Source organism: Carassius gibelio, chromosome A5, assembly GCF_023724105.1.
Source record: "Carassius gibelio isolate Cgi1373 ecotype wild population from Czech Republic chromosome A5, carGib1.2-hapl.c, whole genome shotgun sequence".
Taxonomy (NCBI): Eukaryota; Metazoa; Chordata; class Actinopteri; order Cypriniformes; family Cyprinidae; genus Carassius; species Carassius gibelio.
The window spans coordinates 20,969,282-20,990,484 of NC_068375.1; the positions used below are offsets into that span (position 1 = coordinate 20,969,282).

The 21,203-nt window shown below is 36.4% G+C and overlaps 1 protein-coding gene across 5 annotated transcripts; it reads right to left on the minus strand.

The window, feature by feature from the left end:
- Nucleotides 1–356: 356 nt before the first annotated feature.
- LOC128001903 (dnaJ homolog subfamily B member 5-like) lies at nucleotides 357–15,736 on the minus strand. Of its 5 annotated transcripts, none has more exons than XM_052592405.1 (4): nucleotides 15,690–15,736; nucleotides 13,853–14,107; nucleotides 9,920–10,560; nucleotides 357–2,722 (listed from the first exon to the last, which is right to left on the minus strand). In XM_052592405.1, exons 2-4 carry the CDS (start codon nucleotides 14,061–14,063, stop codon nucleotides 2,489–2,491), a joined length of 1,086 nt encoding a protein of 361 aa, XP_052448365.1. In that variant the 5' UTR covers nucleotides 14,064–14,107; nucleotides 15,690–15,736; the 3' UTR covers nucleotides 357–2,488. The 5 variants fall into 5 exon arrangements, with proteins under 5 accessions (XP_052448365.1, XP_052448364.1, XP_052448368.1 ...); XM_052592404.1 differs by lacking the exon at nucleotides 15,690–15,736 and adding an exon at nucleotides 14,989–15,307; XM_052592408.1 differs by lacking the exons at nucleotides 357–2,722; nucleotides 15,690–15,736 and adding exons at nucleotides 4,243–4,314; nucleotides 14,989–15,314.
- Nucleotides 15,737–21,203: the final 5,467 nt, after the last annotated feature.

Below are 21,203 nucleotides of genomic sequence, written 5' to 3' on the forward strand. Positions count from 1 at the left end.
AGTTGTTTTTCCTCTCAGTGACTAATTATTTCAATTGATTTTTATCTTTGGATTTTGATGTTTAAAAATCACAGTGTTTTTTTGGATCTATATTTCCTTTGTTAGAGCTGATGAATTCAGTCTTGTCGTCTGATTTTTGGAGGTTAATGTATTTTATGCAGTGACATGACGCAAAGTATCTTGGGGTCAGTTTGTGGTCAGCTCATTTCCATGCACAGTATGAACTTATTTATATAAATTATTGATAAAGCACCAACAAAAACTGTACTGAAAGATTTCAGTTGTACACAAACACACACACACACTGTCTCTTCAAAGCCTGAATCTCTCTGAATCACAGGAAACTTACACACTGCTTGCATTCAGCATTGATTTATCCTCCCATGGGGTGCAGAAAGCAGCATTTAATACTGTCTCATACACGAGGACAGATGCAATAAACCGGACTTTTTAAATTTGACATTCAAATTCAACACAGAAGTAACTGGAGGTCCAAAAGTCTCTTGAGTACAGTGGTACAACAACCCAAACAGAGACCAGCACATAATAAAGCAACATGACACCTGTTCTTAAAAAGGTCACTTTCATTTTATCACCAAATACAGTAATGATTAAATGACATAGTTACCACTGTATAAGAAATATCCTGGAAGGATCCCTGGAAATATGAAAATTGCTGTAACTCAAAGGCTGCTGTTACTGTTACTGAAAGATGGTACATCACAAATAGATTAAAAGGGATGTTTTGCACTTTATATAAATCTAAACCAAATTAAAGAGAACTATTGCAAGTTATTTCACATTGCACACATTTAAAGGTGTGAAATACAGTACATATGGAACTGCTAAAAAGCTGTTCAAAAAACATTTCCCTCATGTCTTCATAAAAAAGCCCTAGCTGTGCTTACTGAACAATGAACAGGTTTCAGTTTCACACAGGTGTCAGAGTCAGATCAGATCAATCCTCAAACATTTTTATCAATATAAAGTAAGATGCTTTTTCTATTCACTTTCATTTTTTTCATATAGGATTAAAAGAAAATTCAACTAACTGAAACTGTCATGTACTTCGGAGGATGTTTGTGTTTCTTTTAATGCGTGAGGAGGGGTGTATATTAACGTAAATGAATGAGCATTTTCGAAGAGCTCTAACTTATCAATGATTATTTAAATATCATGTTGGCCACATGTGAAAATGAGGTTATTTTTCCACAACACAAGAGGTGGTATTTTAGCTGTTGTTGACCACAGCTGTCAAACTTTGGCAGAACAACCTGACACAGGAACAGACCAGAACTTATTATTTATCAAACTTATACGTTTTTATTCACGGAAAGTTTCCTTCTCTCAGTCAATGAAATTATGAATAACTGTTAGCAAGGACGATTTGTCAGGTTACCAAGTTGTAAAATGTTGTGTCCATATTAACTTGACATTCTAGGTCAAAGTTTTTTTTTTTTTTTTTTGTATGATCCATGTGATGTGTCAAATACTTATTATATAACCTATAATATAACTTGTCTATATAAGATATTGCCTATGGTCAGAGAGAGAGAGAGAGAGAGAGAGAGAGAGAGAGACTGCTAGACAGTCAAAGCCATCATTTCCTTGTCATTGTCTGGAAAATCAGCCTAGATATGCTTCCAGCTAACTCCTCGTGTTTCACAGAAACAATAACATCATATATGAAGAGCACCATGAAGATGACTACATGGCCAAATTATACTTTTTAGGGTAAACTATCCCTTTGATGGTTACTGCCATACATTATTTTTGGGTATAGAAATGACAAAATAATCGAATTAGTATTTGTGTTTTAATGATATCCTTAGATGCTAATAAATCTAAAATAGCTGGTTTGAGCCACATTAAGGCACTCAAAAATCCTGTAAACATCCCACCAAAGGTTTACCATAAATTTCCATAACTCGTACTTCAAGAACGACCAGAAAGCACCTGTAGACTGCTGAGGGACTGGAAATATATCAGATAGTTACCAAATGGCTCTGTTGGTGCTCGAAATCCGAAAAAGTCTTCCACACTATACTGAATACTTCTTTTAAAACAAGATTATCGAATATAATAAGGGAAGGGAATTTAATCTGCTACAAAATAACACACATTCAACTCCAGAGTCAATAGCCAGCTGTCCTCATCTCCATCATTACAACAAAATCATTAACCTTCCATTCAACAAATCAGTCATTTTGTCTGCTTTGTCTGGAAGTTACATATATAAAAAAATATTTCTAAAAATAAGGTTGGTTATAAGTCATGGCCTTGGCATTTCAAACTACTTCAACATCCCAAAAATCAGCGTTCCACATGTCCAGAGAAATTGATAATAAATTAAGTAAAACTGTAACAAAATTTCAAATGAGCCTCTGGTCCTTCAGACATATTTGTCCCTCTTTGAATTCAGCGTCTGTATTGTTGCTGAAAACGTGTTTGAGAAACGTAACCCTACAGTGTATCCAGTGAGCGTCCTCTAAGACTGTGGCAGGTGCTGTTTGATGATCTCTCTGGACTGGGCTGGGATTCTGTCCGGGAAGCGCACCTGGAACTGCACTATCAAATCTCCGCGTTGAGATGGATTTTTTGGGAAAGGTAGGCCTTCTCCACGTAGTCTCTTGATTGTGCCTGGTTTGATGATATCGTTGCAGGGCAATGTGATTGCTCGGTTGTCAATGGTGGGAATGGTCACTGTACAGCCACACAATGCCTATAAAAACAAAGCAAAGTCAAGTCAATGCGAGAGCCGCTGATGGTATTTCAACACTTAAACACAAAGTCTACATGGCAATATAGAAACCTAGTGTAAGATGCCTCTGTGAAGTTACAGGCACAGGGAGCACTTGTGCAGTATATAGTTTATAGTAAGTATATATACAAGTGTGTGTATATACATGGTAAATTGTTGTAAAAAAAATAAAAATAAAAATAATAATCAATACAATTTATGGTTGGCAGTAGTGGTTGTAAGAACTTTACTTTAAAAAACATGGGAGCAAGTAAGCAACATTTGAAGTGTTAAAGTTTGAACTTGAATGAAAAAAATTTAAATAATAATAATTAATCGAAATAATATACCAAATTTCCGAAATCTGTTGTTTAACTTTATAGCAGGATCAACTAAACGCAGGATTTTCAAAAGTATGTGTAATATTTAAAGTTCCCGCATAGAGTCTTTAAAATAAGAGTTTTACACAAGCGGAGGTAAATACTGCTACATAGAAGGTGCACAGTGGCATAAACATAAATACACACAAAAAACACCATAACAAAGATAATGCTATAAACATTAACATAAAGAAGTTATATAAACCAGCAATATACATAAAGGATAAGAAAAACTAAGAAGACAAATAGTTATTTCAATGATAAACCATCAAATGTAAAGCATCACAGATTTCTGGCAATGTCAATTTATGTTTGTTTTTTTTTTACTGTAAATTAAAAGATTCTTTTTACTGTATAATAGATATTAATATTCAATTAGATGTATTTCAGATTTTCACTGTATAAAGGATAACTTCCCATTAATAATTTAACAGGTTTTTACTGTAGCATTGTTACAGTTTTTGAAAGATATTTCTCATGTGTACCAAGGCGGCATTTATTTGATGTAAAATAAAGTAAAAAACAATATAAAAATATTATTACAGTTTAATATAACTGTATTAATTGCCTTTCTTTTTTTTTTTTACTTCAAACTTTTGAATGGTAGTGTATCATGGTTTCCACAACATTATTATGCAGCACCATTCATACTGTATTTCTTATTAAAAATGTCGCCTTAGTGAGCATAAGAAACTTTCAAAAACATTACAAATCTTAATTTCACCAAACTTTCGACCTCCAGTGTACATACAATTTAAATAGTTTTATGATTATTCAAGTAGAGAGATTAAATAGAAAACAAATATTTTAAATATATTTTGATTCATATTTGATTAAAAAACCACATGCAAGATCTGTGAATTTCGGACTTGGATTGTAAATGTGTGCAAGCATGTGGGGATGTCCAAGTGTGTGTGTGTGTGTGTTATGCTACAGAAGGGGTAGCTGAGTGCACAGAAAGTTAATTTTGGCCACTGCTCTCATTTCACAGAGCTAATGAAGCAACCAAAAAATCAGCTGAGGACATAAATTGCTGTGGTGTCTCAAATCAGAAGTTGCCAAGAAACTAAAATTATATTCCTTCCACAGATGGAACACTTTAAAAATGCTGGAGTAATAATATAAAAAAAGAAGCAAACCATAAACACTGGTGGCATACTTTGGGCTTCCTGAAAGTTATGCCAAAATGTTTGCCTGTAAATAAAGAGAAAAATAAGATTACATGACTTCAGTGGTTCCTATAATCCCACCGTAGGATAAGGTTAACAGATTTGTTGCACTTTATATTATAGAAAAGCTCAAGCTTTAAGATCCCTCCTGGACCATCTGATAACAGTATAAATAGATTTTTGTATTTTTTTAAGCAATAAATAAATAACAGGTGCTAAGAATTACAGGTTGTGCTGGGGTAATTGACACTGGAGTAAGGAAAGCAGCCACTTATAAATCCCTGAAATGAAATTGATATGATTAGATCCTCCTATAATTACTTCTGGAACTTAATATAACTTTATACTTCTTTTATTGGTACCTAAACAGTTTCTGGTAACCATTGACTTTCATAGTATTTTTTCCATATTATGGAAGTCAATGGGGGTCAGTGACCATGTGGTCACCTGAACCATCCTGATCAGTTTGGTTACTCACATTGTTTAAATTACCTTCATTTATGTTCAACAGAAGAAGGAAAATCCTACAGGTTAGTAACAACTTCAGGGGGAGAAAATGATGACAGAATTTTCATTTTTGGCTAAACTATTCCTTAAAAAATATCCAGATAACGAATATATCAAGAAGACAAAATAGATCAATTCGAGGCTTAAAGATTGAAGCCTAGCTGTGTGCAGAGAAGAGCATGCAGTTATTGCATGTGAGCTTATGCTGGAAAAGCTTTTTATTAACTTTCTGTGAATACCAAGCACAAATATTGCCAAACAGCTCTGCTTTGCAGCTGTCTCAAGGGATGAGAAAATGTGTTCGCCATGACATCAGCTCCTTCCTACAGACAGCAGCGGTGTGGGCTGGGCGATGGGAGCCATGGGATTCGTGGAAAGAAGGGAGCTGATGCTCTCACAAAACAGTTGAGCATGACAAGTTGCCAGGCATCTCCTCAACTCTGGCTAATGATGATGTTTCCCAAACAGCAACTACAATTAAACAACCAAAGTTCATGTCAGAACTGCAGCAGAATTAAACGAAGACTGCTGCTGAACATAGTCTTGTTAAAGGATATTGAAAATAAAATAGATGCTGTTATGGTGCAAAGCTAGGTGCAAAGGTTTGTCGCTGATCTGGACAGCAGTATGAAGTTTACAGAACATTTCCACTAGAGAGATACATAGACTACATCCATAATTACAAAGCCACTTAGCAAGATCATGGAATAAATACAGTATGTCAGTGACGACACAGACAAGTAGATAGTTGACTGCAACTATTCCCAACTTGCTGTAATATTGCTGTCAGTCTTTTATAATCAAAACGTGTAAGAGCCGAACTGTATTTAGGACTCCAAAGGACTGTAGTCTGACAACTGCTATGTAAACACAGACATATAGTTTCAGGACAGTGTATGTCACATGTTTGCACATTCATTAGTTTGTATGGCTGGGGAATTATCACACAAAAACAATTGCGATAAACTTTTTCATATCAGTTAAATTCAATAATTGTCACGATAAATGTCAAATCTTTATCTCTTTCAAGTTTAAATGCAGATTTTGCTCCTAAGTGAAAGTTGTAGAAAGCAGGCCATTAACTGATTTTAAACTACTCTTAATGTTTAGAACATGACAAACACTTCATATTTTTGAAATCTTTAACCACTTAACCAGTCATTTTTAATTAATTAAATTAACATTAATATAAAAAATAATTGCTTAGTTCCTGCATGTTCTAATTAGTGATTTTGTGTCAAATGAAGCAGGTTTGTGTTGTCTGACTTTAATGACACATATCTTCAGCAACGTTTGCAGTGCAGGCTGCAATATTAATAACATTTGTTTTTCTCTAAGAAATGGACATTTGACAGTAGCTTGAGATGCAGATGTACATTTATGTTCATTATAAAAAAAAAACACATGTAAAAAAATGACCATCTAATTTTGTATATGGTGAAATGTTATTATTCTGACTATTTGAGCTTTATTTGAATTAACAATTGTTCTTCCATAGTAGCATACATTTAGATAAAACCACACATACAGCATCTCAATACCATGGTAAAAATTTAACTATACGGTTTCTAGGTATTTGTATGAAAAACAGTAAATACGTTTTAGTATGAATACACAAACGCAATAGATATTATTAGCAATTATATTCCATTACTTCTTTAATACATATGTACATTCATAACATGATAAAATTTGATATGAATATCCCACATTTCTGCCACGATAGGCGATGTATACACAGCAACAATGTAGTGAAAAACAGAAAAAAAAAGTTTCATGTATACACAACAACATTTGCATAATGATTAGCGATTAAACATATCCGCAAAAATGGCCAAAAAGCTGTATTACGTATGCCAGGCCAGTAGTTAACACTGCCACCTTGTTAGTAAACAGAACCTGTAGGGAAGTGACAACTGTATGTTTTATATGATGCATCTCTTCTGTTGGTTGTTATACTGCAGAAGTAAATTCACACTTGCTAAAGGAGCGTTAGCAAACTCTTGAGCAGCAGCAACAACAGTAACATGTACTCCACCATTGTTGTGTACTGTAAGTTTGTTCGTACTTACCTTTAAAATTGACACGTACTGCGCATGTCTACATACCTAACATGTAATACGCATGTGCATAATGTCACTGTTTTCAAAGATTCCTGTATTGGGTGTTTACACAGAAACGATAATGGTGGCGTCTTCAAAAACTTGCACTTTGAAAACCATTTAAAAATATATGCATTTTCAGTCCTCAGAAATGCTGTTGTCATGTAAACAAACAGGAAAAATGCATAAAAAGTTTCCAGTGTTGGGCTGAAAACATGGTCTTGTAAATGACCCCTTAGTGTTACAGCATGTTAAATGATGACGTATTTTAGATTGAAAAGTATTCTGATTGTATCGTTGAACACAGTGTTACTCCTGTTTGCCTCTTCATATCATTTTATCAAGAAAGATTATATCATGATATAATCTTGGGTTTTCATCTCTAAATGACAAGTGATATTGAATTTAAAGGGGGGGTGAAATGCTATTTCATGCATACTGAGTTTTTTACACTGTTAAAGAGTTGGATTCCCATGCTAAACATGGACAAAGTTTCAAAAATTAAGTTGTACGTTTGAAGGAGTATTTTTGTTCCAAAAAAACCTCTTCCGGTTTGTCACAAGTTTCGGAAAGTTTTTTTCGAGTATGGCTCTGTGTGACGTTAGATGGAGCGGAATTTCCTTAAATGGGTCCTGAGGGCACTTCTGCCGGAAGAGCGCGCTCCCGTATAGCAGAGCACTGAGAGGCTGAGCACAGCCTGATCAGAGCGAGAGCGTCGCGAAAAGTCACAAAAGGAGTGTGTTTTTGGTTGCCAGGGCAAGACAACCTTGCACAGATTACCAAAAGAGAAACAGCATTAAGGGACCAGTGGATGGAGTTTATTTTTACAGAGCATCAGCGGAGATGTGCAAGTGTTTTTGTTTGTTCCCTGCATTTCGGATTGCACATCGTTTATTTCTTAAGGATAATGCAGTCCCAACGGAAAAGGGTCACGATCGTATGTTGGAACCTGCTTCAAATATCTCTGTGTTGTTAACTTAGCTATCAGCCTGTAAGCACATCAAGTAAACAACATGCGATGTTGTCATCAAACTGCACTTTCCACATGAACAGCTTAAAAAAAAAAAAAAAAGACGACATAAAGTGGAACTTAGTCATTTTCCAAAACCGCTAAGCAAATATATACAGTTTCAGTACATACCACATAGCATACCGCCTTGGCTGATGCTGCTCTTGTTAAATTTCAGCCTCTGGATCTGTTTCACAGCTTCCACATGCTCTCAACTCAAAAGCCTACTGGCGCTCGTGATTCTTTAGCTCCGCCCACACGTCACGCCTCTAGGCGCTCGTGTTTTTCCGGGAAAAATCGGTACAGACTATCTTTCTCTTATAAATATAATAAAAATAAAGACTTTTTGGAGTTATGAAGGATGCAGTACTACTCTATAGGTACTCAAGATTAACAGGATATTGAGTGAAAACGAGCATTTCATCCCCCCTTTAAGGGAATGCGTCCCTGAGAACAGTCTAGAACCATGCTAAATCTGTCCTCTGCTGTGAATGTGTCTACAATAAACAGGCAGATGAAAATTTGTGGGGCAAGTTGCCATCAGTATGCATGAGATGGTACCAGATGGCAAAACAGTTTGTGATGTTCACTGCCACTTATCAAGTTTCATTCTGGGCATCTAATGAGCAAGACCTTTAAAAGAAAATCACTGTTCTGAAAACATCTCAGAAAAGATTAGCAGACAGTTAAAATAGGCACTGTAAATGTTTTCAGATATTTTAAATCATGGTTGACATGAAATAGGCAAAAAATGCTCTTTTCGCTGTAGAGCTTGACATTTTATGGACACATTGACTGGTCTGGCTGAGCTGCAGAGTAAAAGTTGTCAAAAAGTAAAGTTAACAGAAAAACAAGAAAATATTTTCACCATTAATCGCACTGGTGCTCTGAAACACATCATGTTCATTCAAAACTGACATTAAAGCTATTTCTGCTGATGTCACTGTCAATATAAAGCATTAACTGACAGTGGTTTTCTAAGTCACTAGAAAAACAGAAATATATACAGTTACTGTATACTGTAGTTATTATCCTCAGTGGAACAGCCTATGAAAATCCCATTACAACATATCCGACATTAATAAAATATTTAAAATTTTAAAAAGCATCATGTTCCAGCATTTGATGTGACAGAACTTGGGACAGAATTCTTGGAGCTTTATTGAATCCTGTCAGGCTGTCATAAACACCCTTAACTTTCATAATTAAAACTATGCCTGGATAAAACACAAATACAATTCACAGAAATCTAACTTTTCAATTAAAGTTATGATTTTCACGTGGACAAACAATTGAATTATATTATCAGTAAGAGTTTTCTTGCAAATGAACATTCCATGTGCAACCTGAAAAAACACTTGTTTAGTTTAGTCACATGACAATTTTATCTGCGTAGTTCAACTCTTCAAGGTGGGTTCAACTCGCTTTTTCAAAGAAAGGACACTGCTTTGGCGTATGACACCGCACCATGACATTCCTGTGCTCTCACACTGAAGTGGGAGAGAGAGTAAAATCAGCAGTGACGTTGAGCCATAGAGGGACTCTACAGTCACCAAGCATGATGTGTCCTATTGAGTCGTATAGATATCTTGGATTAACATGGTTGGGCATGTATATGTATATTTATGTACACTTTATAAAGTTATGCAATAATATGATTCATAATGAAATGGTAGGGCACAGATAGGTTGATACCAAATGAAGCCCATTAATTTACATTGTAAGTCCATCTAATTGAGGGCACAAAGGCCAAAGGGTAGTCTAGTGTTGAGACCTATCTAATCTAAGTCTGACTCTGTCTATTCTTGGGCTACAGAATCCAACTGATAAAACAACCCAGTCTGCTTTGACATCCAGTCAGGGAATGCCAAGAGAGAGTGGGAAAAAGCACACAGGTGCAAAAAAACTGAGTATTATTTCTGGCTATTAACCAATATACTTTGAGTGAAAATAAAAGGTGGAAACCAAATGGCCTGAAAACAAACTATATCCAAAGGATGAAGAGCACATACCTCCTTAAGACCGATCTTGGCTGTGTAAATGATGTTAGATCCATCCCTCTTGAAGCGCGGGTGCCCTTTGTCTTTTAGTACAAATGCAATATCAGCAGGAACGTTCTCAGGTGTCTCATCACCCTCTTTGGGGAAGGTGATCTTGGTCCCTTCCTTCCAGCCTCTCTTGATAACAATGTTAAGGATCTTGTCCTCTGTCCTCATTGTCCTTCCATCTGGGTTTAGCCGTCGCCGAGTGATTCGCATCCGCTTGGTACATCCATGAAAGATCTCCTCTAGAGACACTTTAAGCTCATGTACCATCGGAGGGTCCTGTACTTTCCTTCGGCTGCTGTGAAGGGGCTCGTTACGATGTCTTCGACCTCCACCGTGGTGAAAACCATTGATACCATTGAAGCCAAAGTGGCTGAAGGAACTGAAAGGATCATCATCTCCATCCATGTCAATGTCCATGTCATGATCGCCAACATGGTCACTAGCGCCATTGGTGGTTCCCCGTTGGCGTCCAGAACCGAAGAATATATCGAAGGGGTTGGAGCCTCCAAAGAAAGAAGCAAAGGTGGCATGTGGATCCCCATGGAAGGTGTAGTGATATGTAGTCCCTTGTCCACTAGATGAGCCTGTGCCACCTGTTTTCAAGCCTGGATGGAAATACACAGGAGGAACTTTGCATCAGGGATTTCTGCATTTACAAGTTATTTATTTAGACAGCTTAATTCCACAGGTGAGCATCTTCTGTGACAGTTTGAGGTTAGTAAACACTCTAACTTTCAGTTATGACTCCCAAGTCTTTAAAAAGATATAGCTTTATGTCATTTCATAAGTACACCCAGGATTGATTGAGCCTTATTAAAAGCATTGCCAACTTAGTGAGTCTGCCACAGCTTTGCAAGAAAAGTGGATTTAGGACTGCACTGGCAAACGAGCCAAAGAGTCAATTCTGCTCAAGACTGATTAAACTTAAGTCACTTTCTATAAAAGTGTTAACAAAAATAGAATGACTTTTAACTATTATGTCCTACTGCATAGAATAAATGGTTTTTTTTTTTTTCAAAAGAAGCAAGTACATTGACACACAACCCACTTGGACCTTTTAACCAATACCAGTGGATGTTAACCTCAAGATGATTCTTTGAACTCTATACTACTAAGAGGTTACACCTACTTTACTGTATCAGTATAACTGTTTAAAAGAGTCAAAAAAATGAAAACAGTCAAACTGTTTAACACCTCTATGATCGTTTTAAATGTTTAACACCTCTGTTTCTATTTGTTTAGTGAAAAAAGAAGAACACGTAAATGGTCTGACAATTATAACAGAACCCTATAAAGACTCAATATAATTGGCAACTGAGATGTTAATTGTAAAGTCCTGCTGGATGATTATCAAGTGCTAGCCTATACCACGATATAGCATGGAATAGCATTTGATTTAGTCTGTAACTGCTGTAAAGCTCAAAATAAGACCTGCCAAGTCTTTCTCGCTTTCATTTCTTCACCCCCGCTCAGTTTGGTTTACAAATTCAAACTGCTGGACAAAGAACAGAAATACACTCTTAAACAAGAAGGCTACTTAATTTCTGTTATTGTCCCTTAGTTGGCTTCTCTTGGTGGCTTAAAATACAAACCCGATTCCAAAAAAGTTGGGACACTGTACAAATTGAGAATAAAAACAGAATTTAATGATGTGGAAGTTTCAAATTTCGATATTTTATTCAGAATACAAGAAAGATGACATATTAAATCGTCCCCTTGGAATTATAAGGTTCTATCTGACATTTTTTTCAAAATTGAGTTATTCACATATTCTTATTCTGTGATATTTTATTAACATTATGTGATGTTTTATTTTAAGTTGTGTACATTTTGGGATTTTTTATTGCACAAACAAAAAGGTTCTATCTACAGAAGTCTATGGAACACAAAAACTTTAAAGCTCAATATCTCAAAACTACTCAGAACGCAGATAGAACCTTATAATTCCAAGGGGGCGAAATGTTTAAACTGAGAAAATGTAACATGAAGTACAAAGCCAGTGATTGATGGCTTGTAACATATGTACTCCTTCTAATGATCAGGACACAAGCTGATTCATCTTCCAACTTCACATCTCCAACTCATCAGTCATACTTAATGCATACATCTTATAAAACATGTTTCCACCTCATTCTTTGCAACTTCAATGAATTCCACAGGCCAAAACAACTATTTAAGGGATGGTTAAATGGGTCATCAGATTCATTTATCTTATAAAACAATTCCTGAGTTTGAATCTGTTTATAGAGTCAAATTAGCTTGCTGCTGCCACAGCCTTTTGACTGGACCTAATGGCTCTTTTTACAAGCATTATGGAACAATGCTGCACAAAAAGAAATGATGCTTAGACTCTAAAACATAAAGGGATTCCTTGCAATGAGTAACATCACTGAAGGAGGAATTGGCAGGTGTAAAGATGCTTAGTTTGGCATCTAGCCTAGAGTTTACATAAGTAGGAAGACTTCAAATCCTTCTTTGTTTCAACAAACATTTTTCTTATTTTGGAACAGTGCCATGTTTTTAGTCTTTGCATTTGTCCTAAAGGGTGAGGGAGTTATTTTGGTTGTTGGAAAAAAAAACAGGTGGTAAAGCTGCACTGACAGTGGATAAAGAACAGTGGTCTAGCCACATGAGCCACAACAAAGGGTTATCCAATCTGGTATAAACACAGAACTGTGTTTGTGGGGAGTCGTGGCCTAATGGTTAGAGGGTTGGACTTCCAATCGAAGGGTTATGAGGTCTAGTCTCGGGCCGGACGGAATTGTGGGTGGGGGTAGTGCATGAACAGCTCTCTCTCCACCTTCAATACCATGACTTAGGTGCCCTTGAGCAAGGCATCGAACCCCCAACTGCTCCCCGGGCGCCGCAGCATAAATGGCTGCCCACTGCTCTGGGTGTGTGCTCACAGTGTGTGTGTGTGTGTTCACTGCTCTGTGTGTGTGCATTTCGGATGGGTTAAATGCAGAGCACAAATTCTGAGTATGGGTCACCATACTTGGCTGAATGTCACTTCACTAATTTATTCGATTTTTTGCACAGCCTTACCTTGTTTCATATTTCATACTACTCATACTTAATTTGGGGTTGAATATGAATCCTGGGTATTCATAATCTGACATTTTACACTAAATATTCCTAAAATCTGGGTTACTGTACATTGCTAAAACCACTTTAAATTACATGTGCGAAGCGTACTTTACCCAGGGGTTAAAAGCAGAGTTTGCTACAATAGCCCCTTTAACACAGTAATACCATATTTACTGGTAAATTACCGGTAAATCACCATTAAGAATCATATGTATGGGACCTTTTTAAAAATACTGGTAAATTCTTTCCGGCAGTTTACCAGTATGAGAAGTTCTAAAATTACCAGTGAATTACCGGTAATGTTCTCTGTGTACTGTGAACACTGCATAAGATTACAAGTATAAGCACATAAAAATTCAGAACATGTTGATGTTAGACATCTACTCTGGGCCAATCATAACATTCTGACGCAGATGAGGCATTTACACCACGGTGTTTACGGAAGATAAAGAAATAGCTACATTCGATGTCTCTTGGCCAAATACGGCTGCATGAATGTGAATGTTTGACACAAACAAACTCCATGCTTACAAACAAAACACCAGGAGGCACAGCCGTTTAGAGGTCATTTACAGTTAATGATGTCACAGGATTTACCGGTATTTTGAAATTGATGTGTGAACGGTGCTTTACCGGTAAAAAGGTGGAATGTCCTTGCATGTGTGCACAACAAATTCTGTATTAAAGTTGTTCCAGTAATTTTATGGCAATGTACTGGTATAACTGTGCGAAAGGGGCTATAGAAGGTTCTGATGAGGTTATGAGATATTTGGCTGTGGTTCTTCTGTACTTGGACCCAAACATACTTACCATCCTCACCGTACTGGTCATAGATGACTCTCTTCTTTGGGTCACTCAGTACCTCATAAGCCTCTGCTATCTCCTTAAACTTCTCTTCAGCATTGGGATCCTTGTTTTTGTCTGGATGAAACTTTAGAGCCATCCTCCTGTAGGCCTTTTTGATTTCATCCTCATTAGAGCCTGAAGGTATGCCAAGGATTTTATAGTAATCCTTCCCCATGGCTTTGATTTACAGATAGAGTCCTTCCAGAAGCACCAAACTCTCTACAAAACAAAGGTGGAAATTAGCAAGGTAAACAATAAAGTAATAAGCGTTTGTGTTTCTCGAGCTCCATGAACGCTCAGAGTGGGTTTCTCACTCAGTAGTGTGAAATGTAAAACCCGAAGTGGATCTGCTGCCGACAGATTACAGATCGCTTTGAATTCGAGGGAACTCTTTCTCACTGCTTTCCTCTTATGCGTTGTTTTGTTCCACTCCGGATTTCTGTTTGAGTGTTTACACTTGAAGCTTCGCTTCTCTTCATTTAGAGCTATTTTCATTGACAGGGCAGAAATATACAAATTAATTGGCCAAGGTGTGTGTTTACACGTAAATTACTTGATATTAATGACTTCTTTATTTAAGTCAATAATACCTTTTTAAGTGATATATCACACTCATAATCTCTATCCACAGCCTTATCTAAAGAACAGCAGCACTTGACTTGTGCTTGAGGCTAGAGCTTCTGCTGCAGTGTGCAGTCAGTCAGTGCTCAAGATATTAATTAGAGAGAAACAGCAGACAAAAATAAAACACAGCAATATTCTTCAATTATATATCTCATAATGGCCAAGAACGATTTTAGTGTTACACAGTACCGTGAACGACGTGTATAAATGGTTTGGGTCTGAACAGACCTTGATCATCGTGTGTCGTTTGGGCGACACTGACTGCACACCGCTCGAGGAACACTAAAAGACTTGCTATTATACAGACCAGTTGCGATTTAAACACAAACTCACATGCTTTCAAAAGAATGTCATGTTGCATTTAGGCTTGTTTTATCTCTTTTACGGTTTGACTAAAACCGGCTGTTTAAAATAAACACAATGACAATAGCATATACTGTATTCGACAATACACGAACAGATTCACCGAAGCTCACCAGTTACAATATCTGCAGGACAATAATGCCGGGATGCCGGTTAGCCGGATCAGACAGGAAATCCTCAAAATCTCATCGGTCTACCGGTATCCCTCTCCGGTATTTAATGATGTCATGGTGACCACCAATGAAAAATAACGGACGACTGACTGAGTGATATCTGACTGACGTCAGTTAGACAAGCCTGACCTCTTTATGTATATTTCGCATAAAAATAGATTTGTATTTTTTTTATGATTATTATTATCCGCGCCTGCACCAGGGTGCAATTAAACATTCTAAAATTAGACGCAAGCAGAGATGAAATCAAGACCTGAAGCTGTGCTTCAAAACCTTCTGAGCTGTCCGAGCAGCAGGCACCAAAGATTTGAGTCACAAGCACTTTTTTTACAAGTAAAGATGACCATACAAATGTTTTAGACTGAGCCTGATGCTCATGGTCAGCTATAAAGACATGCTGAGTTATTGTATCAATATCAGTCATTACTATTAATTATAAACCGACACGGTATTTTTTATTTATTTGAGCTAACGTTACTCAAGTTGTCAAATGCCGGCGATTCTTACTTTTTTTTAAAACAGACTAGCCTTAAAAATCTCACAGTGATATATTACTGGAAATGATAGAAACTGTCAATCGCAGGCACATATTTGATCTAGATGTATTTTTAAAGTTATACAAAATTGAAAACGGAGCTTACCGAGAGAAAGTCTGCCGGTTACAGCAGCATGACATTCTACTCCATTCCATTAGCTCCGCCTCTAATTTAAATACGCCCCGCCCCGCACACTCCACAAATACATTACTTCAGGCAACAGTCCAAGAAACCAGTCCCTCTCCAAAACATAACTGCCTCCGTGGATATATTTTTGATATTTTACAAAGTGTGCTTACAATAAAAGAAAAAATACAGTACTTGTGTGTGCCTGTATATATATATATATATATATATATATATATATATATATATATATATATATATATATATATATATATATGTGTGTGTGTGTGTGTGTGTGTGTGTGTGTGTCATGTGTGTCTGTGCTGTGCTTTTAACTATAAAAAAACATGGCATACAGTATGTGACAAATGAAAACTTTGATTTTGAGAAAAGTAGAGAGTGTATGCATATAGTGACCTAATACACACAGTGATTGATTTCTATTTCTTATGCCCCACTTCACTTCCCAGGATTTGCTCTTCACTCATACTGATCCCAGGCACTCATGCCTGCAGGACTAAGTGGGCTGGATACAGCTGTATGGCCCTAGATCAGGCTTTACATTAACACGGCAGGGAACGAGACTCTCCACTGATGTCTGAAATCTCACTCCTTTAAGGTCACATACAGTTTGAAGGTATTTCTACATTCAGCCAGCTTTGTGTATAGACTGTTCAGGAAAGTTGTTATGCCAGTTAACATCTGACACTGTAGGATTTTCCTCTGAACCTTTTGAACTGTTTACAAATATTAGCTGCTCATTTTGCAGTTTCTGGATGCATCAAAAACTAGATATTTACACTTAAGTCAATCCATGTTATGCAATGATCTGAGAGTTGGGCATATTCATTCATTCTGTGCATTTGGATCCCTTATGAAGGGGTTAGAGAGTTTGTATTGTTTATTTTGTTATTTACTTTTATTATAGGGATAGTTTACCCAAAAAATGAAATGAGGATGAGTAAAAGATGACTGATGAATTTTTGGCTATAAAAATTAATTATTAACATATTAATAAGGAGGGAGTTTTAAATCAGTTTTTTTTTTTGGCAGTGCTCAAAAAATAATAATAAATAATAATAATAATTAATATTGTAACAGTTCAGTCTTTTTCAATATCTGAACAGCAAAACAATGTCAAATGTAAAACATGCTGTATTTGTTTGAATTAAGAAACAATGTCTCTCTCACTCTCTTTCTCTCTCTCTCTCTCTCTCTCTCTATATATATATATATATATATTATAACAAATTTGTTTTATTAACAAGCAGATGAGTCATATGCTGTATCTCATTTATTAGTTCATTTGACTGAAATGTCTTGCTTGTTTGTATAAAGTTAGCTCTCATCTTTAAATAGACAGAAATGAAGAGCAGGCTGGAAAAGGTGGACTGATGGGAATAAGTGCACCTGAATCATCATAGCACTTGAGTGTGGAGGAGAAATGTAAATGATTGAGTGACTCAGAACCTCCCACAGGTGACAACGTAAGTGTAGTGACTGCCATATTACTGATAGTCACTTAACACTTTATATGCTATGAGAAGATGGGTCTGAGTTAAATAATTATTTTTATTATTATTTAATTGCAAGCTGTAAGGGCAGATATGGATATAACACATGCAGTTTGCTTGCTCTGTCATGGTGCACCTGGCCTGTCCAGGACTCCCCTAAGGGCGCTGCTCCATCAAGAAATACCCCATCCCACAGCTAGACAAGCATCTCCAGGTCAACCGGCCCTAAAGACTGTACCTCCAACTGTCCATCCACCTCTTTAGCTCTCCACATGACTAAATGACTTGATAAACAAATAAAATCCCATGTCTAACTGAATGATTTATTGCGGTCCAAGGGTGGCATATACAAGTGGAGGCTTTTTTTTTTTTTTTTTTGCAAAAACTGATTTCTCTCTGGATAGCATGGCACCTGTATGACACAATGTACATTATTCTGGTCACACATAGTGGGAACACTGTCTGTACAAATGGGGAGAAGAGAGAGAGAGAGAGAGAGAGAGAGAGAGAGAGTAAGAGTGAGAGTGATTGAGAGAGAGAGAGAGAGAGAGAGAGAGAGAGATGCTGTGTTTGAACACCGGGTAACAGAACAAATTTCTCACACATAATGTACCTCAACACCAGACAGCATAACGGTAGCCATGACAACTGGACCAAGAGCTAGACAGTAATATTTCTCTCCGCCTCTGTCTTCTGATACCACTGACATCTGTTAATACAGAACAATACCAAACGTTTTATTAGGGAGAGTCGAGATGACAGTGTAACTGATGATGTTCTTTGCTGTAGTTTAACTACATTTCATCAACTGTTAAAGGGACTGTCCACCAAAAAATGAAAAATCTGTCTTTTCTCATCCTTATGTTGGTCCAAATCCGTATGGCTTTCGTTCTACTGATGGGACACAAAAGGAGTTATTTAGCAGAATGTCAAGTTGCTGTTTTTTGTATAGTTAAGGTGAATGGTTTCCATAGCTGCCCCAGATCCAAACACACACACAAATTTTTCTTATGTAAATATTATATAATAATTTATATAATCAGTCAATATACAATTAAACAGCTCCATTTTAATTTAAGTAAATATCTAATATTTCCTGACAAATACATTCCTGAAGTACAACAGTTTAATCTATTAGCATGATTCAGCTGAAAATGGGGTGCCGCAGGGACTGTGCGATTCTCGTCCCTGTCATTATCAAATCTTTAAGAAAAATACGAGAAGGTTTGCCTCAGAACTTCAGAAACAAGACGATGACACAACTGCTGCTGTCTCTGAAGCTGGTATTTTCCAGCTGTAAATATATGTGGGCTGCAGAATATGGGTTTCAAAACACATAGAAGTACATTCTGTTTCTATGAGGCGAGTGTCTGCTCATATAACACATCGTGATGCCTCATAGGCATTTAAAATCAAATCAAAAGTCAAAGCATTTATGTAATTACCTTGTAAAAAAAACTTTTACTTCTTAATCACATACCCATCAGGTCATTTCACTTATAACACCAAGTTAGAGAGTAACTAATATTAAGGTATATACTGATAATAATATATACAGTGTCATAGAGTGGACACGAAATTCTGAGCCATGTTCTCACTCTCACTCATGACACTTTCCCTCTGCTAACAAAGCACCATGACTCAGACTCTCTGCTCCTGTTCAGGCTCACTGGCCTGCACTGCTTTTCCAACACTGTACAACTTTCATTCAACACACTCACAAGATGATCGCTGAGAAACAACTCAAAACAAAGAGGGTTGTGAATGCCCATAGAAGGAAGATTCATCTCAATAAAACCTTTCAGAATTAGTAATGAAAATATGGCAAATAATGTTGGCTGATATATTAAAAGAGATCCATCACTAATAACTGGCAGTTAATCCTCATGTGTCATGTGTTTCATTAGTGCTGAATTGCAGATAGGATCTCCCATATAAGTGCAATGTACAGCAAACACTCACCCAGTTTTCAGCACAGGATTTATTGTTTCTAAAATATACATGGACTATTTACCAGTCAATAGTCTTTGAGCTTCACTACAAACACACTCTAGAGAGGGAAAATGGACCAATGAGCCTCTTAGATTGCCCTAAACTCTGAAGAATAGCCAGACAGACAGAGGAAGAAGAACAACTAAATGGATAATAAAGATCAAATTTGAGCTTTTCACAATATGAATAATATTTTGATGCATCTTTGTAAATATGGACAGAGACAATTAAAGAAGTTCAAGCTTTTGAAATTATTATCTTAGATCATAATTTTAGTTTTAAATAACATATATTAATTGATAATTGAATGATTTAAATGTTAAAATTGAATTGTAGTTATGTTTCTTGAGCAGCAAGTCAGCATATTAGAATGACTTATGAAGGATTATTTAACACTAAAGAAATAAATGTCATTAAACGGATTAACACATCACAGGAATACATTACATTTTACATTATATTAAAATAGATAAGTTATTTTAAATTGTTATAATAATTTCAAAATATCACTCTCTTTACTGTATCTTAGATTGAAAATAATCAGCATTGGTTATTAAAAAAATGAAAATTTTACTGAACCCAAGCATTTGAATGGTAGTATAAAATGTAAATATAATTTCACTTAAAAATGAGCTGTTTTCATATAAGGCTGCACAGCTACAGGACTAGGAGAAATAAATAAATAAATAAAAGTGGGCTGTGTAATTAAATGTGGTAGACTGTAGGAGAAGCATCAGAATTCCAGCTGGCACTGCATTAGACACAAGCCTTACTAGCTGACGGCACATGGTCAGATCACCATAAGCTGCTGTCTATTTGTATCAACATACTTTTGAGGACGAAAACATCTCTGGGTTATAGCAAACTTCAGATCTTACATGTTAACAGTAGTGCACACCCTCAGGGAGTTGAGGCAGAACTCACAGCATAAACATTCTTGATTCTCTTCTGTTGACTTCTGAATATGTGCATACGTGTTGCAGCACAGCTACTATTCACAGATACTCCAGCGTGGCGTTCTGGCTCAGATGGGACAGAATGTATAAACTGTGAAGCATAAGAAAAGACACTGGCATGCCACATCTCAGTCTCCCATCTGCTGTCTGGGTACCCTGATAACACTCCCTCTGTACCATCTATTAAAGTGGATGAGATCGCCATGGCAACCACCATATCCTGGTATGTAAATTCTGATTTACACTAAGCCTAAGAAGCGATACTATTTTGTCACAGTATGGCTTTTACTGATTTAAGAGTTTTGATAGAAACACTGTGCAGACAAATGTTTTCGGTCAATACTATAATTATTTAAAAATACTTAAAAAATAAATAAATAAAAAAATTGTAAATGTGGGATAATGTACATGCAGCCGGTTGTTATCTCAGATTATTACACGGCTCTGTGGAATACTTGATTCTGATTGGGGGTCCTGATCTCCGTCTGTGGTTGTTCTGCAATAAAAAACCGGCCTGATGTACATTATCCCATTCTTATTGACTTTGATTATCATTTACATTTCTATGTACACAACATCATTTGACACTGTATTTTGTAATGGATGACAAAAGAAAAATTATGGTAAGAGAAAAAATATTACATTGAAAACAACTTAAGGTAAATCATGCTCTATTCCAAATTAGACTTATTTCCCCTGTACATTTATGCTTGTTATGCTTGTTTTTATGTGTTGTTTTTTCAATAGCATGGCAATGTCATTGACAATATGCACATGTTAATTTTATTTTGGGATTTGATTAATGTTTGAGCACATCTGTACACTTGTGGAGGATCTAACCGGTTGTACTTACCAAAAATTCAATGCACAACATGGTATGCTAGCCTACAGTATTATGGAAACCAGTAAATGCTGTGGTATGAGGAAAGTATCAGACTGTATTATAAAAGCATGCAGTGAATCCCAAGAAGGGCTGACCTATAAACTTAAGTCAATAAAATTACAACCATATACAGACATGCCATGCTGGC

Bases quoted from the DNA above. Each gene is read 5' to 3' on its own strand.
- LOC128001903 (XM_052592405.1), bottom strand. From the start codon at position 14,063: ATGGGGAAGGATTACTATAAAATCCTTGGCATACCTTCAGGCTCTAAT. The intron at 10,561-13,852 runs GTAAGTATGTTT...ATTTCCATCCAG, and splicing joins TGACCAGTACGGTGAGGATG to GCTTGAAAACAGGTGGCACA. The intron at 2,723-9,919 runs GTATGTGCTCTT...TTGTTTTTATAG, and splicing joins CCAAGATCGGTCTTAAGGAG to GCATTGTGTGGCTGTACAGT.